This window comes from Zasmidium cellare, assembly GCF_010093935.1.
Source record: "Zasmidium cellare ATCC 36951 unplaced genomic scaffold M409scaffold_6, whole genome shotgun sequence".
In the NCBI taxonomy this organism is placed as follows: Eukaryota; Fungi; Ascomycota; class Dothideomycetes; order Mycosphaerellales; family Mycosphaerellaceae; genus Zasmidium; species Zasmidium cellare.
This window is the reverse complement of record NW_022986950.1, coordinates 324,021-350,709: the sequence shown is the minus strand read 5'-3', so window position 1 is coordinate 350,709 and position 26,689 is coordinate 324,021. Positions and strand designations below refer to the sequence as shown.

Below are 26,689 nucleotides of genomic sequence, written 5' to 3'. Positions count from 1 at the left end.
CTCTGCGTCAGAAGCCCTTCCCTGTCTCAACGACAGCGCCCTGCATTTGGTCCGACAGACCCTTCTTCTGCACGTTTGCGTAGCAAGACCGCCGGTCGTTGTGCTTTGAAGTTGGAGACTTTCCCAGCAGCTGCCACAAGCCTTCTCTTCATCCGGCGTGCATGAAATCAAAGGCCAGATCTTCTGGCACGTCTGTCGCTGGAAGGACGTCGTCCAAATGGAGAGGGCTGGCACGATCTAGGGTTGGGAATGGCTATCTTAACAATACAGGTGTGAATTTGAATAGTGGAGAGAGGAAGAAGACGGTGCACGTTGAGTGCACAACTTACCGTATTAGACCTTGTGTGAGCTGTCCTTGATACTACAACGTGACGCAACGAGACTGGCAAGAAATGGTTCTGCCTCGATACCCTACCTACTTGCCCGCATGAAGTCCTGTGCAGGCATTGAAGACCAGTCGTCTGGCAGAGTTTTGTTGCGTGCTTGTCGTCGTGTCGTTGTTCTCCCGTGCGTCAAGTCTCGATCCAGTGGGAAGATTGTAAGGGCGAGTGTGGCCAACAGCTTCGACCTTAAGCCGGTGCGAGTGCAGCACAGCTGTCGGAAATGTGATCCTGCCTGGCGTACCTCGAGCCGGCATAATTATTGAGGTGCATTCGGCAGCCTCCGATGGCGTTTGCTGGCCTCCATTCCCGAAGTTCTGCTGTGTATCGTGTGGCGCTGCTGTATGGAACTCTCAGCCGTAGAGAGAGTCTGGTGGCGCTCAACGACCCAGAAATTGTGATCGTAGCCGACGACATGTGACAATGTCCTCAGTCTTCGTCAGGGACGCCTCCCAAAGTACCGCCAGCCTTTGCTCTCTGTTTTCGAGACTTCTTGGAAGCTTTCGACTTTTCGAGCTTCTCCTCCTTCTCGCGCTGGGCTTTCTCCTCTGCCAGTGCTGCTTCTTGCTGAGCAGCGGCAGTCGCCGCCTCGTGCTTGTCCTTTATCGATTCGTTGATAATTCCCTGAGCATGTTCAAGGTTGTCGTATCTCATGAACACTGACATGTCTCTGCCTGTCTCTCGCGAATAGTGCTCCAAGTCCATCGGTTTTCCCGTCGACTTGCCCATGAGAGCGTTATCAACACGCTTGGAGTCCTGCTTCTCCTCTCGGTTGAACTTGGCTTTGATCATACGCCGATTTTTGCCCGGAAACATCTTGCTGATGATGAAGAAGTCACTTCCAAACATTGCCAAGGCATCGTAGAATCTGTCCGTCTCCTCTTCAGTCCATGGATCGCTCTTCCATTTCCAAAGTGGTACTCGATCGATTGGATCGCGGCGATTGTTGTTGATCCATGTGGTGCGATTGAGGTGTGTAGTGAGATCGTTCACATCTTCCACTGCCCCAGTCTCTGCTGCTTGCATGGCCTGCGCTGTGGCATCGTGCCGTACGGTCGCTTCGTCGAGCACGATGTTGCCATCAGCATCCACTAAGAAAGCTTCATTACCAGTATTTGCACCGGCCGCCTGCTGAGCTGGTGCCTGTTCCGTTTCTCCTGCTTGCGTTTCAGCAGCAGCACCATCTGGCCCCTCGACAGATTGGACCACCGCGTCGGGAAGCCCCTGTGGTTGATTTGCCACAATCGCTTCGGCCTCGTCTCTCCGTTTCTGGGCGACCTCGTCCCAGTCGATTTCCGCCATCTTTTTGCCTCGTTCAGAAATCTTTCCATATCTCGTATCGTGACTCAGTTGGAACAGCGATTCGGCGCTGGGATCGATCTCGTGTAGCTCAGGATCCGACTCTTCTGACTCCTGCTGTCCGTCGCTTTCACCGGCCTTTTCATTGTCGCCTGCACCGTCACCTTCAACCTCTGTATTCTCGGCAATCCTGACCTGCTTTCTTTTCCGTCGCTGTTTCGCCTTCTTGGGAGCTGGCGTCTCAGATGAGATTTCGTCTTCAGGCGATTCTGGACTCGGAGCGGCCTCGTCTTCATCATCAGAGTTGGTGATAGTGGCTGCACTTTTCGTCTTCGATCTAGTCGTGCGCGTGGTTGTGACCTTCTTGGCAGGTTGCTTTCCTCGTGTCCTTCGGGTGTCGACAGGTGCTGGCGTAGCGCTGCCGTCGCCAGTATCGGCAGGCGTCGTCGCTGAACTTGATGCTGCGCCGTCATCTGCTTGCACTTCGGCTTGGACTTTCGCGTTGCTTCTTGCCGAGCTCTTCTTGACTCTTTTCGCTGGTCTGCTTGTCGTTGATGCAGAAGCCCCATCACGGCTTCTCTTCGTGGTTGCTTTGACGGCTGACGCAGGTTGCAGCGCGGATGTCGGCTTCACAACATGTGGAGTTGGCTCAGTGTCCTCTACTGCCCTCTGCTGTGGATCTGGTTGCTGAACTGGCTCCTGCGATGGGGCCTGTTGAGTTGGCTTGGGATCAGAGACCGGCTCAATTGGCGTTTCTCTTTGCTTCTCCGGCTCTGCAGCATCTGCCTCTTGCTGTATGTCTACCTGGGCAGTCGCAGGTTGGATGACGCATGTGGCTTCCCTCTCTAGGACAGGGGTCGCATCGTGGATAGCTTCAGCTTCGGGTTGCTGTTCGACAGCATCTTGCTGCGTTTGCTCGCGCTGGAGCTCGGATGTAGGCTGTGACTCTTTCTCCGCTAGCTCGACTCTCTCTGTTGGCGCTGATTCCTCGACTGTCGGCGTCTGAATGGGTGGCTCGGTAGGCGGTGGCGACTGGGGAGCGACACTGGTGGGCGCACTGGGGGTGGTCTGCGAAGGCGCTGCTGGGCCAGGCGCGGCTGCTGGTCGACGACGGACTGCTCCCTTGGGCGCTGCCTTCTTGCCCGCCGCCGAACTGATCAGCATGGACGACATGGTGTCTTCTGCCGCAGACACGTGCTGCGGGCGTCGTCGTTAATCAATATCGCAAGGGTTGGTCCATCAAACGGCTGGTGGTCGGTGTTGGTGAATTGACGAAGTGGAGAGCGACGCGCTAAGAAACTGGCGTGGCGGGAAGAGCCGCGACTTGAGAAACGCCAACTCCTTTCCTTCGCTGACTTGCCTCGACACTTGGAATGCTGCACACACGACCACCCCCCAACTCTGCGCCATTTCTATCGCCGTCGCCGACGTGAGTCGCTCCATCGGCACCCTCTTCTCTATGCGGACGTGAAGTTGGCTGGACTTCTGGCGCACGCCCTGGCGCAGACGGCGCTGCAGTCTGGAGCCTCGTTTTTTCAATGACCGCCACCAAGACCGCCCTGCCTGCGCTCCCGTCTCTGACCAAGATCGAGATGGAGGACCGCAAGAGGTCGCTCGCCAACGATGTTGACGACCTGGCCCCAAGTCGCAAGCGGCTGAGGGACGAAAATGGCGCCACCATGAGGATGTCTGACGAAAAAGAAAAGGACGTCGAGGTACGTCAAGACACGCCCGCGTCAGCTGTGTATAGCGACGTGTGACTGCTCGAGACTGACTTTGTGCGACTGCAGGACTACCAGAAAGATGCCATCATGCGGCAGATGAAGGAGTACAAGCGGCAAAAGAAGGATGCGGACGAGCAACTTTCAGAGCTGCAGAAAAAGACCAAACACCACAATGACCACCTCCGCACCATCGATGCCTGGTTCGCCCAGCTGCTCGATGAGGTCCGAGTCCTCGCGTCAGAATCGCTGCCTACCCCTCCTCCCAGCGCGACTTCCTCGACCGGTATGACAAGCCCTGCACATCACGTGAGAAGACCCAATACTGAGTTCGTGACTAGGAGAAGAGATGTACACCTCGGCGCTGTTATTTGAGGAAAGCGAGACTTTCTCGGAACATCTCAAGACTCGGTCTGGTGCCATTAAGAGTGCCATTTCAGAGCTGTTCGGCAGACTCCCCTCTTCTTCTCCAGAGGTGGAAGATCTCAGGAAACAGCTGAATGAGCTTCTGGCCAAGGAGAAGGAACATGCCGTGGAACTCAGAAAGACCATTGACGAGAAGGACTCGCTGTATGAGCGTCTGGAACAGGCCATGGCTCGGTACATGACCGCCGAGAGGAAGCTGGATCGTGCCAAGAGTACGCAGGTTGCAAAACTGGAAAAGCAAGCGACTATGGGCGGAAATGGTGGCAATTCCTCTCCGACCAACGGAAAGGCAGCGGCAATACCTAAGAAGGAACATGCGGAAGTGAACGGCGAACTGGAGAACGGTATTGCTAGCGCGGAAGCAGAAATCGCTCGAAAAGAAGCCATCGCAGCTGCTGAGAAGCAAAAGGCACAGTTGGATGAGATCGAGACAGAAAACGAACGTCTCACCAACGAGCTCAGTGCTGCGAGGACGAAACTCGCCAGCCTTTCAGACGATGATTACGCCGAGACCTCTCTGTTCAAGACTTTGAAGTCCAAGTATGAGGACCTCATCAAGCGAGTTAATGATCTAGAAGCAACGAACACGCACATACGCGAGGAGGCGCAGAAATTCCAGGCTGAGCGGACGGCCTTCCGGACCCAGATGGACGAGGAGAATCGTAACCAAACCAGCGACATTGAAGCGGCGAATGCACGGGCTGAGACTGACCTGGCGAGAATACGGCACACTCGAGACCAACTTACGTCTGATATTGCGATACTGAAATCCGCAGAGGAAAAGTCAAACATCTCCATTGCCCAAGCCAAAGAACTAGCTGAAGCCAAGGACGAGCGAATCTCAGCCCTCGAGGCCAACGTGAGGCGACTGGAGTTGCAGCTTGGCGAGGCCTACGCTGATCTTGGAGACCTCGAAGGCCTGGATGCTGATGAGCTTCGAACGAGACTCCGTACTCTGGACAGCCAGTACTCCATCCTCAGCAACGAGCTGCCTGCACTTGAAGCGGCTTGGAAGAAATCGTCGGCCTTGGCCTCGAAAAAAGTAGACGAGATCGCTGGTTGGGAAGAACAACTGGGTCGACTATCAGCTGAAAAGGCAAAAGCCGATCAGAAATACTTCGCAGCAATGAAGGCCAAAGACATGCGTGACGCCGAGTTGAGGGCATTGAAAAGCCAGAACACTCGCTCAAGCGAGATTGTGACCCAGCTGAAAGAAGGCGAGGCCAAGACGAAAGAGTTGTGTGTCAACTATGAGCGTCAATTGGCTGATGCAAAGGAGAGCCTGGCGAAGTTGGAGACCGTGAGCCGGACAGCAGAGCAGAAGTTGAAAGAGACCACAGCATCTGCCGAGGGGTTGAAGAAGAGCGTCGATGAGCTGAAGGCGCTCATTACCGTTAAGGACAGGGAGAACCTCGCAGTGGGAAAAACAAAGCGAAATGCCGAAGAAGAACTAGAGAAGTGCAAGGCACGACTCGACGATGTCAAAAAGCAGATGGATGCCTTGCGGAAGAGCAGAGCCGAAGTTAGTGCCACAAGCTCAGACGACTGGCGGGTGAGTCTAATTCACATGAATCCGAAGATGGACATAAGTACTGACCCGAGAACAGAAAGTTGCTATTTGCCCTGTCTGCAACGCTAACATTCGCAACACGGTGCTAAAGCTTTGCGGTCACGTATTCTGCGGCAACTGCGTCAAGGACCTCATCTCGAACAGATCAAGAAAATGCCCAAGCTGTGGGAGAGGATTCGGAAGCAACGATTCGATGAGCATTGTACTCACGTGAACCTATGCTCAGACCCGGAGATCGCTCTGGGTAATTTTCGTGTGTTTCAAGAGGGATAGGGCATCATCGACACGGCCACTGCGGAAGGTCGGCTTGCCTTGCGGACGCCACGCCGCCGAGGAATCGGTGGATAAGATACCCCTGCGCTCTTCGTTGCCGACGATAGCGAGCGGTCGTTATGGCGAAGTCGTGGTGCCGAGACCAGGCAATGGTTTCCGATCAGGCGGTGTGGATGGACGCCGCTCATTGTTGTTTCTAGACCGTTGGCACGGTTGGCTTGTTGTATTAGTATGAATAGCACGAACGTAGTATGTTGTAGTATGCAAGGAAATGAGAAGAATGAGGAGAGAGAAAGCAAGACACATTGAAAGACTCTCGGCGCTGTGGCCTCACATGTGTTATCTCTGGTGTTCGATTTTATGCATTGCGTGAATGGCTCCTGTACATCGTGATACTACTTTGTTGCTGCAGGGATTCACTTGCTAGTGAAGATAGTAGTATGAATTGCATACATGGCTCATCGAAAGTTAACAGCGTGTCAGGCCGCTCGTTCACTAGAGGTTAGAATAAGACAGAAGGGCAGAGCCTAACAACAACCTATGATGGTGAAGTGAGTCGTGGAGTGTCGGGTGTCAGGATGAAGAGCAAATTAATGGTTCCAAGTGAGCTGTAAACTGAGGGATGGAGAGAACGCGGATTTTGTGCACATGGGTGGAACGACTGATCATGAGCTTCACCGAACGAAGGGGTGCATTGATTTAGAATCACATGTCAAAGGAAGGGGGCGGTTCTTGAGTGTCTCGCCTTCGTAGTATATATGAAGATGGACGTCGTCCGAAGCTCACCATGTATATCGATCTAAACTTCTTGTTGACATGGATAACATGGATCATAAGAGCTCTATCTCCCACTGTACAAGTAACGTTAACACCCATCGCTCAATGCCAATCCTCCTACGCCGCGACAAAACGCCATTCATTCATAGCCTCAAAGCCCTTTCCTTGTTATCAACGCATCTGCGCTTCCTTCTGAGCCAGCTGGGTATGGCTATCTCTTGACTCGGTCCTTTCCTTTCCATCCATCTTAGATCTCTATCCTCGATAAACTCCTATCCATCACACTGTTCCGAAGTTTTTCGATGTGCCTGTTATCAGCGCAATGCTATTTCGCCCCGTCCGCTTTGTCGTTTGTGCATGAACGCCTGGCAGCCGCAGAAGAGGAGGAAGATCTAGAGTATCCCGAGAACTTGTTAGCGAACTCTGTGTCTCCCATATCCAAGACCAAGCTCCGTCTTGATGGAGTTGCTTACCGCGTATACCACCACAGCTCCGAATACCGCTGCGGCGACTTTTCCGCCGTCTTTGGGGTCTTCTTCACTGCCCATCATGCTGTGGTGCCCGCTGGCGAACATGCCGCCGATTGTGCTGAGGATTACGATCGCGAAGACGGAGATGACGATGCTGTAGAATGGTCTTTTAGCTTGGGTGTCCGTATACATGCTCGATGATGCTCTTTCCATACCATGTCCATGCGTTGAATGCAGATACTACGGGCTTCATGACTGCGGTGTTCTGGCGCCTGACGGGCGCGGGATAGGGACGAACGTTTAGAGTGGCGGTCGGTCGATGGAGTTGACTCGATTGAGGGCGTGAGATTTATCGAAGTCGTGCAGGTCGTTGGATAGCGAACGTTTGGGCGGGTGGGAGTCGATGGAGGCGATGATGGCGTGAAGTGAGGTTGGTGAGGTGGGCTTGTGATGCCAGCCGCTTCGAGGCGCGGGTCTTGCCGATGATCCATCAAGCTGGCGACGACGCTGCCCGCTGTTGCTTAGGCACGAGCATTTAGCTACAACAACTTTGAACTTTGAACAAATTGAAGGCAACAGTGGAGGAACGTATATATAGCTTGTAGGTGATTCCCTAACGACCTGCCTCAAAAGCGGTCATGCTAACCAAACCCACAGCACAAGCCAAACCCACTGCCTACAAGGCCTCCACCCACCATGCCAGCCTACCACTCCGTCTTCCTTGACGAGCCCAACCAACAACTAGTCGGGAACTTCGCCCTCCTCCCCCTCCGAACACGAACCCGTGGCCCCGCCCAACAACTCCCACCCCTCGCGGGCGTCTCAGAACTCGACATCGAAGCCAGCAACGAAAGCTACGACCCCCTCGACGAAGTCCTCTCCCTCTTCCGCGCCAACACCTTCTTCCGCAACTTCGAGATCAAAGGCCCCGCCGACCGCGTCCTCATCTACGGCATCCTGTACGTCAGCGAGGCGCTGGGTAAGATCAAGCCTGGCCTGAGCCGACGGGATGCCGAGAAGGCGGTCATGAACACGGCGTTGGATACCAACTTTGCGATCCCTGGCGATGCGGGGTTTCCGCTCAATCAGATGTTTGAGCCGCCCAGGGATCGGAATGAGGCGGAGGTGTTGAGGCAGTATATTATGCAAATGAGGCAGGAGTTGGCTGTGAGGTTGTTGAATCGGGTTTATGCGGATCCTAGTGGGTTGCCGAGTAAGGTGAGTGGGATGCGTGCTTGAGAAAGGCTACATTGCATTGAGGGTAGACAGTGGACTAACGAGTTCTACAGTGGTGGCTCAGCTTCCAGAAGCGAAAGTTCATGGGCAAGGCTCTATGATTGCGTCTAGGATATGATACTTCTCAGGCGAGCGTCGGTCTCGTGACTTGAACCGCGGATGGAGGATATCAAGACATCGATCTTTGCGATTACGACAGCCTCTCGCAGAAGTTCGACCGCTTCAAACGAGGCGTCTTGCTTCCAAATGCGAATGCGGCACGCTATGAGGGCGACCGCTTCACTTGGTCGAATGGGTTCTATGGACGAGCGACGACCAGATCAGGTTCGCGTCGATGAGTGAATGTCTCATGACCTCGATATGCGGCAAAAGCTATGAATAGAAGAGTCACAGATATGCAATGCAAGCCATTGACGGTGTGTACAGTCTGTCCCAGGCCCCTCCAATCATTCGAGCGACGTGTTCGCCTGTGCTGTGGGAATTACGAAACTAGGCCGGCGAGCTGTGCTTCTCGCACGCGATGACACCTACTGTGCCGCCTCGCGATTGACTGTCTACTACACCCACCCTGCGTCTTGGGGATCCATTGGTTCCTACGTCAGAAGCACGTGATGGGGAAATGTCTAAGCCTCCGCCCAGTCCTTCGATGCATGACGCTAGAACGAGTCTATCTGCACGCTAACCCACCGGGCGTCCACTCAGCCTTCGGGCGAATTCCTTCGCTGCACCAGCTGTGCCAGCGCCATGTCGCCCAGTTGATCAGCTGTTTTGAATTGGCTCGATTGCTGCATCAGGCGTGCAGTCGGGGACTCGTTCTTGGTACGATACGAATTAGTACCTCTGCTGAGCCCTGTCATCGGCTATGCGGATGAAGGATTCATGCCTGAGGCGAGGTTCTGACTGTTGCTCTACATAAGATCTGTACACCTTCAGCCTTTGACTATCATCTTTATCTCTCGCCACATGGCTACAACGCATTCATTCTGATCACAAATATTACCATGCCCAACAGACTATCGAAGCTATTCTCCTCTTCTGCCAAGGAGAAAGAGGCTCTCGCGGAAGCAGAGCGCAACCGTTCTTCGCCACCTCCAGAGTACGACCAACCTCCGCCAGAATACGATGAAGATAACGTCTTGGACCCTCCAGATATCACAGCCGGCTTCACCAACCTTAACATCTCGAACACATCACAGTCGCCTGATGGCTTTCCACAGCCTGCCGAATGCATAGCCCATCTCAAAGTTTTGGAGTGCTTCTACCGTTTGAAGCAGACTGTCGGCTCGACGGATGGCCTTTTCGGCATCGAGGACAAGTTCGTGACCGGACATACCATCACACAAAGCGACAAAACCGGCGAGCTGCTTGCCAAGCTCGCCGAAAAGCGATGGGCTGTCTATCTCCACCGCGCGGTCGATCGATTCGAGACTTGGTCCGCAGCAGTCACTCCTTCTGCTCGCATGGCGACTCGACCGAAGCTTGAGACACAAGGCAAGAAGGACTGGCTTCTCAAACGTGAGACGATGGATGGGCCTGTCATCAGACTTGACAAGAGCAATATGCCACCTGCAGACGTGTTGATGGTGTGGCATGCTTACATGCTCAACCCACGCGCATACCTGGAAGACTGCCTCAGATACGGTAGGATGCCGCTCTGGCATACACCAATGCCGTGGAAGACGGCGGCTGATTGTATCAACTCCGAGACTTTCGCGTACGAACCGGAAGCTGGCGCGGAACAGTCGTTCACGAGCCTCACTGGACTTCCTTGGGACAATCTGGCAGATACCAACTCCAAATCAGTACGATGTCCTAAGTGCAACAAAGCGTCATACGTCCCGTGGACGACTTGTTTTGGAAAAGCTCCCAAGGCCAACATCAGCGACGACGCCATCCTGGAGCGCTCAATAGATGAGATGCTCATGGCCGGTCGGGGATACTGCGACAAAGACTTTATCCACAAATGCTTCGACTGCAATGACTACACCACCCACGACGCACTGCGGGCTGGCAAATACCGCAATGACGTCAAGAAGCTCATCCACGATGATGTTCCCATGGCAGGCACGGTTCTCGGACACAAAGGCATACCATGGATGGCCTTTGGAAAGAGAGACCTCGAAACTGATGCGAACGACCTACCGAATGAGCTGTTCAAGGGACGCCTTGGCAAATACGTCCTTGCCGGCTTTGACCTTAGAGGTAAAGGACGACCTGATACCGTCGAAGCCATTAAAGACCTCGTTGAAGCGGCTATCAAGAACAGCTCTTACCTGCGCGAAGCTAAGTCTTCGTTCAGTACGAGACTTACAAGATCCGAGCGTATTGCCATTCGCAAGATGATGAGCCGGTACTGGGAGAACAGCTCTCCATTCGCGCTCGATCTTGTGGGTGCTGTCATTCGACAGGGCAGCTTTATCGAGAAGATGCACAATATCGACTGGTTGCACTCACCCGCCTTGCCGAGCACGATGGCTAGGCTGGTCAAGAAATACCAAACCTTCATGACTATCATGGCTGACCATCCTCTCAACATGGCTGTACCAACCCTGGACGTTGACCTCGCTTGGCATACACACCAGCTGTCTCCACACGACTACATGGAGTACACCGTTCTCCGCACCCGCCAATTCATCGACCACGACGACAAAGTCGTCGAAACAAAGCTGAACGACTCCTTCGCCTGGACCAGCAAGATCTACCAGAAGATTACCGGCGAGCCCTACTCCGAATGCACATGCTGGTACTGCGAGGCCATCCGCGAGTCCAACACCTCAGCGACCAGCCGACTCTTCAATACCTCGACCGCTAGAGCAAACGACATGGTCCACGCCGTCGACCAAGACCCTCGCAAGAGCGTCCACATATCCGCACACAATGCCGTGCGGCCTCACGACCAGGACAAAGCCTATGACCTTGACTCTCGCGCCAAGGCCTACCAGCTCGAGAAGCATTACCAGAAGGCTTGTGAGCGAGCTAGGAAGAAGGGTAAGCCGGAACCGAAGAGGAATGATTACTACTACTCCGATGCTTGGGGATATCCGGTGTATATCCCGGCTTATTCGCCGTACATTGGATTTGTACCCTACGCGCCTATGTACTATCCTGTCACGCCTGGATGCATGGCCGTCGGAGCTGGAGCTGTGGGTAATTGCTGCTCTGGGACTTGTGGAGCTGGAATAGCTGCTGGCGGTACGTGCGCTTCATCCGGCGGCTGTGCTGGCGGCGCTGTAGGTTGTGGCGGTGGAGGCGCAGGTGGAGGCTGTGGAGGTGGAGGTGGAGGTGGAGGCGGTGGATGTGGTGGCGGAGGAGGTGGAGGTTGCTGAGCGCGAGGTGGCGGTGGAGGAAATTGGCGTTGGTATGGGATGGAGATTTGACATGCGATACCCGTTGGCACTGGTGGACAAGCAGGCTCTAACTTCTTACTTTGCTGATGTTTAACATGGATTACCACATCATTTTCTGTACATGAATTCAGTGTTGCCTTTACTTGTGCCTTTGCTGCTTGCCCGACTTGTGCTTTTACTCCTGATTTCATTCTTAGCTTCACCTGTGCCCGCACTCGTAAACGTACAATCTATTTACTTCTAGTCTCATTGTTAGCTTTACATAACAATCTATTTATGATCTGACTGCTATCTTCAAACCTATCTTCATTCGTAGCATCACTTTTCACTCGTGGCTCGCCTTCATCTTGTTATGACATCTACACCACCATTGCTTTTGGTCGATCGAATTTCCATTTGTCGTCACTTATTGCCACAGTCCCATTTTCTCCTCAGTGTTCGTATCATCAGAGTTGGGTGTGTGAGATAATGTTTTGCGGTCGATATAAGATAGGGGCTCGGAGGGGTGTTGGAATAATGGACCGCGTCCAAGCATAAATGAAGTCATATAGTCCCATCGAGTACACAGCTAATGTCCCATGTGCTATCGAACATATCAACATTGTCATTCTGGGGGTACAGGATGGAGGATCGAAAGATTTGAGACCCGGTGAAGTGGTCATACAGAACGCGCCAAGCCACGCTAGTAACCCTTCGAAGATGGACTTCGAGGAAACCTCGAGTGGCAACCCTTCTCTGCCCCATTCCATCCCATCAGCCCAATGCTGGCCAACGTCGCGCATTCGCCGGCATGGAGAAGTCAAGGCTACGTCTGTCTGGCCTGTCGACGTCAGCGTCTTGCATCCGACCGCCGCCGTCACCAACGTAGATTCAACAGCACCGAGACCGATCAGTCCTCACAATCCTCCCATTCATGGTTCGACGCCTTGAACGACATCAGCGATGATTATAGCACGAAACCGAATAATAAAGCGCGGAACTCTGCCGTCGAAAAGACGTTCGTCAACAAATCGGTCCCCGCGAAGAAGGAGAGCACTCATGGCCGCAAAAAGGGCAAGATCGATGGGCTACGCTCAAGGCTCGACAAGGAAATCTCTGACGGTGGTCAAGAGAAGGTCTCAAATGAAAGGCTGATTGATCTCCTCAAGGAAACAGAGCCACTTGCTACTGCAGAGGCTAGCAGAATCCACAAGAGTCTACGGAGACCGACGAAGAGGTTGGGAGTCGGGCGTATTGGGGCATCACACAGACATGTGCAGCTGAAGGGTCAAATTGGCCTGTATGCATCACGCAAACGGGTTGATCTGAAGGCCAGCGCAGAGCCGGAGAAGGATTCGACTGTCGAAGAGTCGACTGAACAACCTTTGGCAGATTCAAAGTCGCAGATCATTGCGGATTTGATGAGCCAAGCGAAGAAAAGAGCGGACCAACGGGACCAAGATCCGGTAAATCAGGACAAGAGCGAAGGGACATTTGACGAATTCGCAGCGCTACTTTCGAGTATAAGTCGTCCAGCATTCCGTATCAGGAACATATCGTCGACCTCAACACGTCGTCCATGGCCCACCCCTTCCCACTCCAAAGATGCTCAGGAAGCGAATGATAGAAACAAGAGTCGCCACCCATCACGTACGAAATGGCAGTCGCTGGCCGAGTCAGACGACGCCCTCACCAACGCCAGCGTGCATAATGCGGATTCATCACCCATGGAGAAAGCAGCTCAAGCTGCCAAGTTTGATCGCCCGATGACTCTGGTGCAGCGATGGCTCATGAATCAGAAGCGAACCCAGCCCTGGGGCGTTACCCAAACTCCGGAGACCGTGCCTGCCAATGATTCTGCAGCATCGAAGAAGGTCGTCCCCAAGAAAGCATCCGCTGCTAAAGAAGACTCTATTGCAGCTTATGTAAATGCGAAGTTGAAGCAACCGCCTGCACTGGGAGATGAAATTGCCAATTCGAGCAAACAGGATTCCTCTTCGAGAAATCCGGAGTCGATTGGAAAGATTCTGGACGATATGAGGAAGAGAGCTGGTGCAGATCAGGTTATCACTGACGCGGATGTGGCAAGCGCAGTTCTTCAGGCGAAAGATCGGGTGGCAAAGAAGAAAGAGCGTGAAGTGAGTGAGCGTGTGCGGCGGATACTGTCATATGGCCCCGAGAGTTTGCAAAAGCAAGGAGCACAGGTGACCATGGACTCCGCGACTGAGGAGGTGCCGTTGTCTGGAGCATTATCTGTCCCGTCAGAGGAGTCACCCAAGACAGCCCCCGAGCAGGCGAATCTACCCGAGGAATCGTCAGTGACTGAAGGCATCAGGACGTCGGAAGCGTCGTCTGATTTAGCAGCTGAGCAAAAAGCCGATGTACTCACGGAGTCGGCGGTGAGTGAGGATGTATCTTCGTCTGATGCAACCTCTGCTCCACCTCAAAAGCCGGTCACACAAAAGGTCGAATCAAGTGAGAAACTAACGTCACCTGTAGGAATGACTGCGCTCGAACCGTCAACTACCCAATCCCAGGACCCTCCGCAAGTGAAGGCCGAGCAGGACGAAAACTGTGCGCCCGCTCATTCGAGACTTGGTAGTCTATGGAAGCAACGCGAACCTGTCGCTGCCACAGAACAGTCGACAGAACGGGAATTGCATACTTCCCAGAGCTCGGCACCTGCTACTTCCTCATCGAGCGAGCAGAGTGCCCCAAGCCATGGCAAGCCTCTTGTCAGACTCTTCCATACCAGAAGCTCCAAATCTGCACCTGTCTCAGAAGCTGCGAAAGAAGAACCTGCCGAGGAACGGGACGAAACACCGTCAAATGCGGAGATCAAGTCTATTGAGACATCTTCCCTTGAAATCACGCCGCTTGACATCCCGCAGCCGCCGGTGCCTTACCTCGAATACGGCCTGGATAGAGTTCTGTTCAATCCCGGCGTATATCAACTACAGGATCCCGCATCACGTGTTTACAACTTTGACCCATACCTTCAAACGATCATGCCCGTGGCGGAGTTCGACTTTGACGCGTTGAAAGAGTACAAGACGTCATCTCAAGACCAAGCTCTCGCCGAACTGGCCAAGGCACAAGGCAAGAAGTACATTGGCTCGACGTCCAGCATGACAAGTTCGCTGGCGCACTTCCACTTTCTGCTGTCGAACTGGCGTCCTATCAACTTGAGCATGCTCACCAACGGTTTTGTTGGAAAAGGCACCAACGCCAACTTCACCGAGATCAGCCGAGCTCCCAGTGCCATCTTCCTTCGCTGGAAAGACGGCACATACGCGATTGATGCTGATAAAGAATACGATGGCGCGAATGTGTTGATGCTGCTTGGAAAGTCCATGGAACTGCTTCTCACCTTGCCAACTTCCGAGTACGAGCGATATCGCAAAAGTGACCCTCGTCAGGTTCCAGAGGCGTCAAAAACGGCACCGGAAAGTTATCAATACACAACTATGCGTGACTTCCTGATGCGATCGCAGCTCGATGCTTACGACCCGCGGCTCCCTGGCAGCGGTACTTTCGATCTCAAGACTCGCGCGGTTGTGTCCGTTCGCATGCAGTCTCAAGACTTTGAGCCAATGACCGGCTACGAGATCTTCGGCCTACATGGCAAATGGGGTTCATACGAGCGAGAGTATTTTGACATGATACGTGCCACAATGCTCAAATACATGCTGCAAGCGCGCATGGGTCGCATGAACGGCATCTTTGTCGCGTACCACAACGTTAAGCGCATCTTCGGCTTTCAGTACATCCCCATGCAGGAAATGGATCTTGCGCTGCACGGGCAAGCGGATACTTGCCTGGGAGACCAAGAATTCAAGGCTAGCCTGGAGGTCATGAACGAGCTCTTCAACAAGGCGACTGAGAAATTCCCTGGACAATCACTTCGGTTCCATTTCGAGACGCCATCGCAGAAGAGCAATGGATCACCAACTGCGTTACATGTATTTGCTGAGCCCATGTCAGAAGATGACATAGATCGCATTCAGAACTCCCAGAAAGCGAAGGTGCAGGAGTTTGAGCGCAATGTCATGGGAAAGAGCGGCGAGCCCACTGATGCTGCACCATTGGCAAAGACTTCGAAGGCAACAGACACAGGAACTGACAGCACCCTAAGCCTCTCTTCGACGAATTCCGACGCCGACGTCAGCTTTCTCGGTTCAATTTCCTCTACCAAGTCTGATGCCAACCTGAAGCCTCTTTTCTACGCCACCGTGATTGTTCAATCAAAGGTCAACGACGAAACGGTACCAAATGATCGACCGACCAACCTCAAACGAGGAGATAAATGGGAAATCGATTATATCATCAAAGACTACGAAATCACAGAGCACGAATGGGCGATGTACGAAGACTGCCGTGCACGTCGCAAATACGCCCTTACGGAACGGGATGATGAAGACGGTGCCGATCCGGAATCTGATGGCGAGCCGCGAAAAGAAAACTCATTCATCAAGTACTTAAAGCAGATGGCTGCGGAAGGCAGAGCTTTCAGAAAGAAGATCGATGTTCTCGAGGCTGGCAAGGATATCGTGCGGGTTGATCAGCCATTGCCGAAGGAGAGGGAGAAGATTGATGATCTTGACGATTACATGGCGTGGATGTATGGGTCGAAGTGAGAACCGCTGGGTTGAAGTGGGTGTACAGTACGCATTTGCATCGTTTGCGGTAAAGGGCGTACAGATTTCGGCTGCTTGCATGTTGCATGGGCGAGTCATCTGTACTTTTATCTGTCCTGCATCTCTATGGAGTTGTCACAGCAAGCTGCCGGAACCCTGAGGCGCGGTTCCTTCAGAAAATGGCAGACCATTTGCAGAATCGGGCATAGCAACTGTTTTTTTCGGACGAGGTAGCCACGATTGCTAAATAGTCATGACATCGGCCAACTTTGTCGCCGGCATTAAACACCTATCTCCAAAACATACGGATGAACTACATCCCGGGTTGAGCTATATGTTTGATCTAAGAAATGTAGGCAAAGACATGTAGCCAAGAGACAACCTTTATTGGTCTCAACGGCAATGGCTTCTCCGGTGTCTCCTTACAGACCATATTTGGCTGTGCACGAGGCGTTGTTGAATGGGGGAAAGGATGAGCGACCGACTGCTTTGCAGGTCGTCGCGGACTGCAATGCTTTGGGTTCGCTGAGAGGGCAGAGTGTGCTGATTACGGGATGCTCGGGTGGGAGTAGGTTCTCAACGACTGGAGGAGACTTGTATCGATAAGAGCAGTGCACAGCTGACATTTATCATAGTCGGCAAGACGACCGCTGCGGCTCTGTATGAGACTGGTGCAGCTCTGTACCTGACGGCGAGGGACTTGTCGAAGATGGAGGATGTCATTGAGGAGATCGTGCAGAAGTCTCCTTCGAAAGAGAAGGGGTTTCCAAGACCTGTCCCCATCGAACTGCACCTGGATTCTCTGGAGAGCGTGCGGTCCGCGGCGACCACGATCAAGTCGAAAACCGATAGTCTCCACCTCCTGATCAACAACGCAGGCGTCGGCGGAGTCCCCCACGGCACCACGAAAGACGGCTTCGAAACGCACATGGGCGTGAACCACTTCGCGCACTTCCTCCTCTTCCAACTCCTCCGCCCACTCCTACTCAAAGCCCACCAAACCACGCACCGCCCCTCCCGCATCATCAACGTCTCCTCAACCGCCCACTTCCTCTCCCAAATCTCCTTCTCCGACCTCAACTGGCAGACCCGCTCGTACCAGAAATTCCCTGCCTACGGCCAATCCAAACTCGCCAACATCTTCATGACCACCGAACTCACGCGCCGCTACAGCTCGCAGGGCCTCCTCGGCCTCGCAGTCCACCCCGGCGGAATCTTCGAAGGCTCCCAGCTGACGCGATACATGACCGAGGAGGACTCCGCGGGGTTCACGAAGGAGTCTATGGAGAGGATCCAGAAGGTTAATAAGACCCCCGAGCAAGGGGCCGCGACAACGGTGTGGGCGGCTGTGAGTGGACGGTTTGAGGATGTGGCGAATGGGGGCAGGTATTTGGGGGATGTTGGGGAGAGTCCTTTGGCGAGCGACGACGAGGTTTTTGAGTATACGGCGGCTTATGCGGGGCATGCTTTTGATGAGGAGGGGGAGAGGAGGTTGTGGGAGGTTAGTTGTGAGGCTGTTGGGGTGGATGGGGATTTGTAGTTGTTCTTGTCTTCTCCATTTCGAGCGGCAATAGCAACCGCCAATGAGACACTCTTCCAGCTGTCATTCTATACCGGCTGCTCTTGGTCACGTTCTTTGTCGATAATTGCTCATTCATCGAATTAGTTTGATATAGCTTCCGCTCAGGCTTTCTCTTTTTGTGGTATGTTCTTATTCTTAGCCATGGCTCTTCGACAAAAATCAAGGAGGAGCAACGTCGACATGCATCACAGCGTCAGCGAGTCGGCCTGGTAAAACCAGTCTACATCAGCCCGTTGAGTTGCAAGGCTTGAAGGATCTAGTCCTCCTCTTCCAAAGATCTCCGCGAACAGGTAGTCCTCGTTGCTTTCTGTGTAGTCGCTACCGCTCAGGACTGGGTATTGTGGGGTTGGATACTGTTGGCTGAAATCAGGCTGACCAGAATCGTCGAGCTGCTGCTGGGGATCGGCTAGTTGTGTGCCCTCAGTAGCTTCTTTGGTACTGGTAGAAGCGTCAAACTCCCTCTCTGGTGTAGCTCTCTTGCTGATATGGCCTCCAAACTCCTCGCGCCACATCCACAGGAAGTCATGAACTAAGCTACCGGAGAGGCGAGTCCGGAGTTTCAGGTGAGGCTCTCTGTCACCGGCATCTCTCGAGGTGTAATCCATTGTTCGGAGCTGAGACAGCATTTTGTGCACTTTCGATCGATAATCACCCGTCGTCGAGACACACTCGCGTAGTTTCACCATGCAGACATCGAGAGCCGAGTCGCCAGCCGCCACATCGACATCCTCGGAGTAGCTGCTTTTCATCACCTTCAGAAGGAAGATTGAGGCAAATATGATGGCGTCTTGATAGATGACCGGTGCGTAACGGAGCGAACCTGTAGATCCGTCGACTTCTTTGAGCAGGCTGACCAGCAGCAGAGCAAGCTGATACGCTCGTAGGATGCCCAGACGTCGACCAGCAGATGTGCGTCTTTCGAAGAAGTAGTACACACGCATTTGAAGACCAGCGAAGGTCAGCATCACCCTTGCTTTAGCTGGAACCAAGTCAGTCCGTGAAGAAATATATCTCCGAGCAGAAAAGACCACTGACCGGAAAGTCTGTCGTCCAAGTTTGACCATAGAGTCTTGAAGTCTCTCTCCATCAATCTGAGAATCACTGCTCTCTCACTGTGGACATCTCCTGTCTCTCTGCTGACAGATGCCATAAGGCGATGCACACGATTGCTGAATACGAAGATCTGGAACAGATGATCGAGTTGAGATGGAAGACCGGCCCCAATGGCTATACTCAAGATTTGATCCGAAGTCACTTCGTCTCGAATAACCGATGGCTGCCCAATGAAGCCGGTGACACTGTCAGAAGGTTTAGTGGAAATTGAAACAAAAGTAGATACGTGACCAGCATCTCACCTCTCCACAGCAACAACACACGCCGCCCATGTCTTTGCAGCTTTGAGCCTGTCTATATTTCTTGCCCCGTGCTTCAAGTGCGAGAAGTCTCGCATGTTATCCAGAGAGTGTAATCCGATTTGCATAGCTGCACTTCTTGTAGCGGCAACGAGAGGAAAGCGAAAGTCGCTGCTCATGGACGGTGCTGGAAACGGCCACAGACAAAGCAACAGCATACCTTGTATGTCGCCAACTGAGTGTGGAGGTCGTGCGAATGTCGTCCATAGTAATTCGGTGACAGCTGGAGCCAACGTCACTTGCAACGTAGAGTTCAGGCTGTCATGCCGGCTTGCTACAGCGATGATGGCCCAGAATAGGAGTGGTGATTGGGCGTACGTTCGATCGGGGAAATCATGCGCATCTTGAAGGTCTATGAATGGATGTTGCATCTCAAAGAATCTGGTGTGTGTCAGGCCACGCGGGAACCCTCGATACAAGATTGTAGCTTATCAAAACTCACTTCGCGAAGAGACGAGTGCTCTCAGTTCCTGACATGGCGACATTACCAAGAACACGATCGAGCGGTGTGATGTAGCTATCTTGCTCCCATGCAGGCGGTGCAGCGGGCGAAGAGGGAGGTAGGATAGGCGAGGGCATCTGGTCGATAACATCGTTTGGAGAAGGGCGTGGCGAGCCATAGTGTTGTTGAGCAAAGCCAACATGTCGTCGCTCAGAAGACTGAAGAGATGTCCGCGAGGGCGACGGACCAGGAGTACCATTGGTTCCAACAGTAGCTCGAAGTAGTTGTACCTCGTTGACAAGCTCCTGAATCTTCCTCTTCTTGCTCACACGTTTGTAGTCAGCGTCGTAGTCACACAGAAATCCTTGAGCCGCACAGCGTCGGCAAGGCTGGCCGCTCTGATCGTTGTCACACCGAATCTGTGACTAATAGTCAACTCAGAGCGAACGTGAGGTGACCAGAAGGTTGGGCAGGCACCTTTGACTGGCGGCATCTCACGCAGGCAAAGCGTCGAGACTTTCCATTGGCACGCTCGGGAACGCGAGAAACGGAGTGCTGCGATGACTCGGCGTCTGGGTCCATCGCAATGTTGGCAGTAGCACAGATCAAGGATGCTCTGTTGGAGAAGCGGTGTTCAGAGCTCCGGACAAGCCTGATTGAACCCGAAATTCGGGGCGCCTCCTCCTTTTTGTTGCCCCAGGAAGCTGCGTTCTCGGCTTGTTAAGTCCGTATTCAGCAGAGCCGTCCTCGCTCGTCAACACCCCAGCACATCCTCCTTCAGGACATAATACCGCAGGTAATAATGCTCTCGGGGCACTGTCCGCCATGGAACTTGTTATTATCGAGGATGGGCGGAGAGTTGTGAAGATATCCCCGTCCGATACGTCATTAAAACAAGGATATCTGCATTGACACGATTTTGGGCATTCTCAATAGCTCGCCGTGCTGAGTCCTCTGTGGATTACCAAAAGCCGATTCGAATTCTCTCTATAGCTCTCCAGCGAAGTTGAGTTATTTCTCGCCCAAGAACTTCATTCGAGTCATGGCCCACAGAGCACCTTTCATTTGGCTCCATTGAAGGTATGCCGTGGCAAACTGCTCGACCTCTTCCGCCGTCGCAACTCCATACTTGATGGCCCTCTCCCCAACTTCCGTCGGCATTCTCTTCGAGTAGAGCTGTCCCCACCACCTCACCTGCTCGGTGCCAAAGTACCGCAGAACGTCACAGTCAACATTGACCTTGTCCTGATCAAACCCGGCTTCCAACGCCCATGTCGCCAAGTGTCTTCCACAATTTGGCTCGACATTCTCCCGTCGTTTCAGCTCGCGATGAACTTCGATCCAGCGTTGTAGGCGAGCGTCGTGAGGATGTATGATGCAAGTCCCCCAATCTGGTTCCCCGGCAGCGACGTAGCCACCTGTCTTGCATACTCGACGCATCTCTCTCAATGCTGTAGGAACATCTGGAATGTGGACTAGAACGGCGTGGCAGTGCACAATGTCGAAAGTCTCATCATCGAATGGCAGGCTGTGGGCTGTTCCAGTCTGGAACGTAATATTCGTAATGCTTCGATCTCTTGCCTCATTCTGAGCTGATCCCAAGGCCGCCTCACTATAGTCGACGCCGAAGACTTGTCCTTGGGATGCGATTCTTGCGAAATCGCAAGTGATGGTCCCGGGTCCGCATCCCACGTCCAGTATACGGCTGGTAGCTGTGATCTTTGGCAAGAGGTAATCGGCTTGTTTCTCGGCCGAGCGAGTACGATGCGAAGCCAGTACTGACTCGCCGTGCCCTTGCATATATGCGCTTCCGTTCATCTTGCCCAAGTGGACAGAAAGGTCCTTGATCGCGGCTAGCGAATAAATATGCCCTCCCTTCGGGATTATAGGCAGCTCGTCTCCAATGCTGCTGTGGCCTGTATATCACCCAATAATACAGTGACAAGCTTAAAATATTGAAAGATGGAGCTTTGAACCAACTGATGTCCGGCTTCGGGGCGAGAGAATTGCTAATCGCTCCTCCACGTAGCCTCGCCGAAGCCTTGTGAGTGCTGGTCATACCCCTCCGTCGCGGATTGAATTCCTAAGAGGAATGTTTCACCATACATTAGCAATTGGCGATGTTGCATCTCGAATGCGGAGAGGAATGATTCCGTGCAGAAACCCCTCACCCTATATCGCTCGTCTTGCCGATCATCGCTCACAGTCAGGGGCGGGGGGCCGAAATTCGGACCATAGTCGAGACCAGGCTCTCGGCATGCCGAACCACGATGCATAGCACAACGACAACACGCTCACTCATATCCATATGATTGATGATCAATGTATAAAGGTACATCTGGAAACGTACAATAAGATATTCTTCTTCTTTTTTTCGGTTTACCGCAATCATGACAGCACCACGGAAAGTATGCCAGATCTTCACGCCTATTGGCATGATAGGATACGGCTTCAGTGTCGAAGAAATGCACGAGACTTTGTCGGCACTCACTGCAGGCTCTGACGTTCCAACTGCCATAATATGTGACTCCGGTTCGACGGACAGCGGACCTCGAAAGTTGGCAACCGGTGATATGACCTGCCCACAAGCCGCATACAAGAGAGACCTTGGACGACTGCTCGAAGGGGTCAAGAAATATAAGACTCCCCTCTTGATAGGGTCTGCAGGTGGCGCGGGCATTGATGAGCATGTGGAAGAGCTGACAGGTATCCTTGACGAGCTGAGCTGGGAAAAGTAAGTGCAATGAATACAGTATCAAGCCGATTACCAACAGAAGATGCTAAAATGTAACAATTTGGATAGTGCGTACGACCTGAAAGTAGTCCAGATTTTTGCTGGCATCGACAAGAGATTGATCGCCGAGCGCCTTACTGCAGGAGCCATCAGTCCATGCGGCACGGGCGTCCCACAGCTCGAGCAGCGAGACATAGATGGCTGTCCCACCATTGTCGCTCAAATGGGACATGAGCCGTATCTTGCCGCAATCGATCAACATCCAGACTACGATGTAATCCTCGCCGGCAGGGCGTACGACCCGTCGCCCTACGTAGCTTTTGCCAATGAATGTATTCGAAAACTACAACCGGACTACGAACGACTCGGTCAAGAACATGTGGCTCGAGTCCAAGGAGCTATGATGCATGCGGGAAAGATCTTGGAGTGTGGCGGACTTTGTGCAGTACCCAAGAGCATTGGAGCTGTCGCCACCATTTTCGAAGATGGTAGCTTCGACGTCCGTCCTACAAGTCCGACTGCACGATGCACAGCACTGTCAGTAGCAGCACACAGCCTCTACGAGAAGAGCCGTCCGGATCTGCTCTTCGGCCCTGGCAGGTACCTGGATGTCACTCAGACAACTTTCGTTGACAACAGCGATGGTGTGAGTGTGCACGTGTCAGGCAGCGTGTTCCGAACCTCTGCCGGGGGTGGCAAGCCATACCAAGTCAAATTGGAGGGTGCTCGTAACAAAGGCTATCGCGCCATCTACACCGGCTTCATTCGAGATCGTGAGTTCCACTGTGCCGATTTTTTGGGTTGTTTTGCACTTTAACTGACTTTAAAAAGCGATCCTGATCAGCCAGATCGACTCCTACCTAGAAAGAGTGAACAGTGTTATGAATCAACTCAATCAGATCAATCTGAGGCACTGATCTGATTGAATTGCTCGCTGATTCGCTCACATTGCAACTAGTTGCAACTGATTGATCGAATGTGATTGCTGAGCATTGAGGGATGTAGCCGTTATGCCACGCTAAAACACGCTAAAACACGTGTGCACGGCCGCCCTTAGGGGTTTAGGAGCATAACGGCTGCCTAAATAGGCAGTAACGGCTGTCTCGATCAATCTCAATCAATATTAGTCGAGTATTGACTAATTCCAGCTATTAGTTGATCAACGTCAATCAATTTACAGGCCGGATCGAGTTGAGTTAATGAATCAATTCAATTCGATATCGATTGTGATTGAGTTGACCGAGATCACTCTGAGTGAAAGACTTGGTAAAGTCACAGATGAAGGCGAGCCTGGCTGAGGGTACTTGGGATCTGGATTGGCATATCTATGGACGAGACAGCAATGGCAATGCTTCTGGCGATGTTTACCTCGTAGGTGAGAGCCGTGCCCAGACGCAAGAACTTGCACGGGGGATTGTGGCCGCTGCGAGAACCTGGACTATCCATGCGAGCTATCCAGGGCAGAAGGCTACGAGTGGCAGTTTCGGATTTGGTGTCGGCGGTGTCAACGAGATCGACACCGGGCCTTGTTCCGAGTTCTGTGTATATCACTTGATGGATCTGGAGCCGGAAGAAGATGTTTCGCTGTTTCCATTCAAGCTGGTTGAGATGAAGTATGGCGACAACATTCCCAAATGGCGCGGCTATACCGAAAACAGTACATCGAAGAATGGCTCAACAACGCGCAGTAACGGCAAAATGCCTTCGGTACCGACACCTGAGTCTCGATGGCAAGACGCGAAGACGCTGGGTGAAGCGGCTAAAGTCTTGCGCTCGAAGAATGCAGGACCTTATGAGATCACATTTGACATCATGTTCGACCGACGCGACGTGTATGATGTGATCAAGTCGTCCGGTATTCTTTCGGCGTCTGTCATCGCAGACCTATATGGCCTGGAAGTGGACGAGATCATCTGGAGCGGCTTCTTCGATCCCGCACTGGCGTTCAAAGCGACGGTCCCTAGACGCAGAAGAGGACTTCCGGCTGCAAGTGGTGGCTATTTTGAGGATGATGTTCATGGGTCGCAGATGTATCTACCGCTTATGCTTCTTCCATTATCGGAAGACTTACGGGCAACTTTGGCAAAGCTGTAAAGTGCGGAAGCCAGAAGATGGACACTGTGTTTTCATCTTATAGGAGAATGTACCTCTAGTCCTCATACGAGCCAAAGGCATGCTGACATTGTCCCCTTCGAATCTTAGCTAGGTTATAAGTATAACGTTGTATCTTTGGGCTATAATTTTAGTCTCATGCTGCACCCAAGCTAATGTCTTACTCGACTAGAAGCCCCTGAAAGCTGTATTAAAGCAACGCTAGCATCCGCCGATTCGAAAAAAGCGATTTTTTTTCTTGTGTTGGATGAGAGGAAATGATTTTCCAGTGACAGTGAGCCGCATTCAGTGCTCTGAAACTCATGGAATTGTGTTTTCTGATCGAGCTGTGAAATTACTCGCAGGCGTGGAAGACATCGCGACGTCTTGATCTATTTGTTTAATCCAATTGATCGAGTATACTGCGCATCGGAAGCATCAATGAATGATTACTGGCATTCTGATCAATCACATCACAAGTCAACAGCTGGTGTCTCGTACAGCAGAGTTTCTGTTGCACCTGGGAAGCCGCCACGCACAACACCAGCTGTCTTGTCCGCGAAGAAGCCGCAAGATGGGCTGAGTTGCCTGCTATTCTTTGGCGCGAGCCACATTCGTAGCAGATGTCTCTTGGTGTCTTCGGTGTCGCCATCTGTAAACTCAGTACGAGCGTGGAATGTGATATGGTTGTTCAAGAACTGGATGCCACCAGGCTCGAACATCATTCCGAAGTGCATATGCTCCTCGTTCGCGACCTTGTCAACAAAGTTAAAAGCTTCCCTCTGCTTCTCAGCAAGTCGTGGAACCTCAGGGAAGTCCTGCGCAGATTCAATGTGGGGCGGAACCTGGCGCGCAGAGAATTTGCCATTGTGCTCAGTGAACACTGGTTGTTTATACCATTTCGGAAATCCAGGAGGTCCGCTTCCTTTCCAGCTCCAGTAAAAGTCCTCGTACAGGACCTTCAGCAGATCAGGCCGGCGCCTCGCAATCTCGTTGCGTACAGCAATGGAGCTGCAGATCATGCTGCGGCCGCCTTCCGGAGCAGTGCGAAGGACGATCAAAGATACGATGTCCGAGCTGTCCGAGTGAAACGACAAGCCGACATTGAGCATATAGACTCTCCCAGTGTTTGCGTTTGGTGTCGTCTTCTGTCCGAAGTTCTTGACGTCGCCGAGGAGATCGCCCTTGCCGCTCTGCGTCACAGCTGTCCCAAGATGGAGGCCGATACCCCAGTAGAGCATTCTCAGTTCAGCCTTGCTGTACCTCTCGACTGGAATGCCGCGAATCACGAACATTCCCATGTCGTTCTCGACGTGGTCAAGCAATTGTTTTAAGACTTCGACCATGGCCGTGTTGAGAGGAAAATCTTCCTTGGTCATTGTATCGCAGGCCGTATGTCCTCGTGATTGGGTTGTTCGAAGAGCGTGGTCGAGACCATCAACTTCAGCGGATGTCAGTCGGTGCATCCACCTATCCTTGTTTGTCTCTGCATCTTGCGGCATCCATGCTGCGAGACATTAGCGGTGCATTGAGGTCTAGTAAAGATAGTGTATACCTCCATCGAGCATGCCGTGTGTCAACGTTTTGTCGGCCATCTTTGACAGTCCTGGAGAGATTTGCTCGGAGTCAGATTATGTAGCTCGAGGAGCTTATATGTAAAAGGTCAGTGAGGTTTATCTATTGGCAAGCCGTCTCCTGACTTTAGCATCTCCATAGTCTGGATTGAGTAACTACATCCCTGACCACAGGCGATTGCGCCCCGGAAACACAGTCCTCTTCGGCGAATACGATACAACCAGATTCATCGTGATCGACGGTGCGAAATCCGGGCCGAGTGAATCACCATCGTCGCCGAAACTCGCACAAGTCGCACACGGTCTTGTTGATAGTGAGTGGGCCCCAATACTTTGCATGTGTGCGCAAAATTGGCTGGGGGAATACTGATTTACGAGGCTGGCCCCAATCGATGCATGGGTCTTTTCCATCTGTCACGAGATCTATACAGCTTCTTCTCTACGGTGACTATAACGGCAAAGGGTCAGGAAATGTATCCAATCGACCGGACTACCCAAGATATCGGGAGCCTGTCGAATGAATACAAGGCTACTTTGTCGCTGGTCGGTTCCGGTTGTCTATTCGATCGCGACGACTGCAGAATCCACAAATGGGCAAGGCTCTGCGCAGCCTGGCCGAAATTCGGGGTCAACGCAATCAACTGTCTAAAGCCGCGTACGCATTGTGATCGACAGGCCCAATGCTCTTCCCCGGATTTCCCACAAGCCATTACGTCTGATAAGTCCAGCCTCATACATT

At 52.7% G+C, this 26,689-nt stretch overlaps 11 protein-coding genes across 11 annotated transcripts; 6 read left to right on the top strand and 5 right to left on the bottom strand.

Annotated features, from left to right (window-relative positions):
* Positions 1-809: 809 nt before the first annotated feature.
* Positions 810-2,852, bottom strand: M409DRAFT_18842 (uncharacterized protein; the record flags this gene model as incomplete). The annotated part of the gene is made up of 1 exon (XM_033804671.1): positions 810-2,852. One exon carries the CDS (start codon positions 2,850-2,852, stop codon positions 810-812), a length of 2,043 nt encoding a protein of 680 aa, XP_033671759.1.
* Positions 2,853-3,217: 365 nt separating this feature from the next.
* On the top strand, positions 3,218-5,610 carry M409DRAFT_63905 (uncharacterized protein; the record flags this gene model as incomplete). The annotated part of the gene is made up of 4 exons (XM_033815826.1): positions 3,218-3,394; positions 3,470-3,686; positions 3,742-5,378; positions 5,434-5,610. 4 exons carry the CDS (start codon positions 3,218-3,220, stop codon positions 5,608-5,610), a joined length of 2,208 nt encoding a protein of 735 aa, XP_033671758.1.
* Positions 5,611-6,760: 1,150 nt separating this feature from the next.
* M409DRAFT_63904 (uncharacterized protein) lies at positions 6,761-7,169 on the bottom strand (the record flags this gene model as incomplete). The annotated part of the gene is made up of 3 exons (XM_033815825.1): positions 6,761-6,838; positions 6,920-7,070; positions 7,132-7,169. 3 exons carry the CDS (start codon positions 7,167-7,169, stop codon positions 6,761-6,763), a joined length of 267 nt encoding a protein of 88 aa, XP_033671757.1.
* A 443-nt stretch (positions 7,170-7,612) lies between these two features.
* On the top strand, positions 7,613-8,253 carry M409DRAFT_18839 (uncharacterized protein; the record flags this gene model as incomplete). The annotated part of the gene is made up of 2 exons (XM_033804670.1): positions 7,613-8,134; positions 8,206-8,253. The coding sequence occupies 2 exons, from the start codon at positions 7,613-7,615 to the stop codon at positions 8,251-8,253; spliced, it is 570 nt and encodes a 189-aa protein (XP_033671756.1).
* Positions 8,254-9,153: 900 nt separating this feature from the next.
* M409DRAFT_51114 (uncharacterized protein) lies at positions 9,154-11,478 on the top strand (the record flags this gene model as incomplete). The annotated part of the gene is made up of 1 exon (XM_033811715.1): positions 9,154-11,478. One exon carries the CDS (start codon positions 9,154-9,156, stop codon positions 11,476-11,478), a length of 2,325 nt encoding a protein of 774 aa, XP_033671755.1.
* Positions 11,479-12,260: 782 nt separating this feature from the next.
* On the top strand, positions 12,261-16,115 carry M409DRAFT_63923 (uncharacterized protein; the record flags this gene model as incomplete). The annotated part of the gene is made up of 3 exons (XM_033815831.1): positions 12,261-12,614; positions 12,648-13,877; positions 14,016-16,115. 3 exons carry the CDS (start codon positions 12,261-12,263, stop codon positions 16,113-16,115), a joined length of 3,684 nt encoding a protein of 1,227 aa, XP_033671754.1.
* A 402-nt stretch (positions 16,116-16,517) lies between these two features.
* On the top strand, positions 16,518-17,655 carry M409DRAFT_63901 (uncharacterized protein; the record flags this gene model as incomplete). The annotated part of the gene is made up of 2 exons (XM_033815824.1): positions 16,518-16,683; positions 16,751-17,655. 2 exons carry the CDS (start codon positions 16,518-16,520, stop codon positions 17,653-17,655), a joined length of 1,071 nt encoding a protein of 356 aa, XP_033671753.1.
* A 227-nt stretch (positions 17,656-17,882) lies between these two features.
* M409DRAFT_18835 (uncharacterized protein) lies at positions 17,883-20,133 on the bottom strand (the record flags this gene model as incomplete). The annotated part of the gene is made up of 5 exons (XM_033804669.1): positions 17,883-18,676; positions 18,733-18,995; positions 19,053-19,490; positions 19,552-19,970; positions 20,050-20,133. The coding sequence occupies 5 exons, from the start codon at positions 20,131-20,133 to the stop codon at positions 17,883-17,885; spliced, it is 1,998 nt and encodes a 665-aa protein (XP_033671752.1).
* A 429-nt stretch (positions 20,134-20,562) lies between these two features.
* Positions 20,563-21,369, bottom strand: M409DRAFT_63900 (uncharacterized protein; the record flags this gene model as incomplete). The annotated part of the gene is made up of 1 exon (XM_033815823.1): positions 20,563-21,369. One exon carries the CDS (start codon positions 21,367-21,369, stop codon positions 20,563-20,565), a length of 807 nt encoding a protein of 268 aa, XP_033671751.1.
* Positions 21,370-21,941: 572 nt separating this feature from the next.
* M409DRAFT_63899 (uncharacterized protein) lies at positions 21,942-24,379 on the top strand (the record flags this gene model as incomplete). Its single annotated transcript, XM_033815822.1, has 3 exons — positions 21,942-22,285; positions 22,355-23,058; positions 23,547-24,379. 3 exons carry the CDS (start codon positions 21,942-21,944, stop codon positions 24,377-24,379), a joined length of 1,881 nt encoding a protein of 626 aa, XP_033671750.1.
* Positions 24,380-24,849: 470 nt separating this feature from the next.
* On the bottom strand, positions 24,850-25,971 carry M409DRAFT_18831 (uncharacterized protein; the record flags this gene model as incomplete). Its single annotated transcript, XM_033804668.1, has 2 exons — positions 24,850-25,883; positions 25,932-25,971. The coding sequence occupies 2 exons, from the start codon at positions 25,969-25,971 to the stop codon at positions 24,850-24,852; spliced, it is 1,074 nt and encodes a 357-aa protein (XP_033671749.1).
* Between the last annotated feature and the right edge of the window lie 718 nt (positions 25,972-26,689).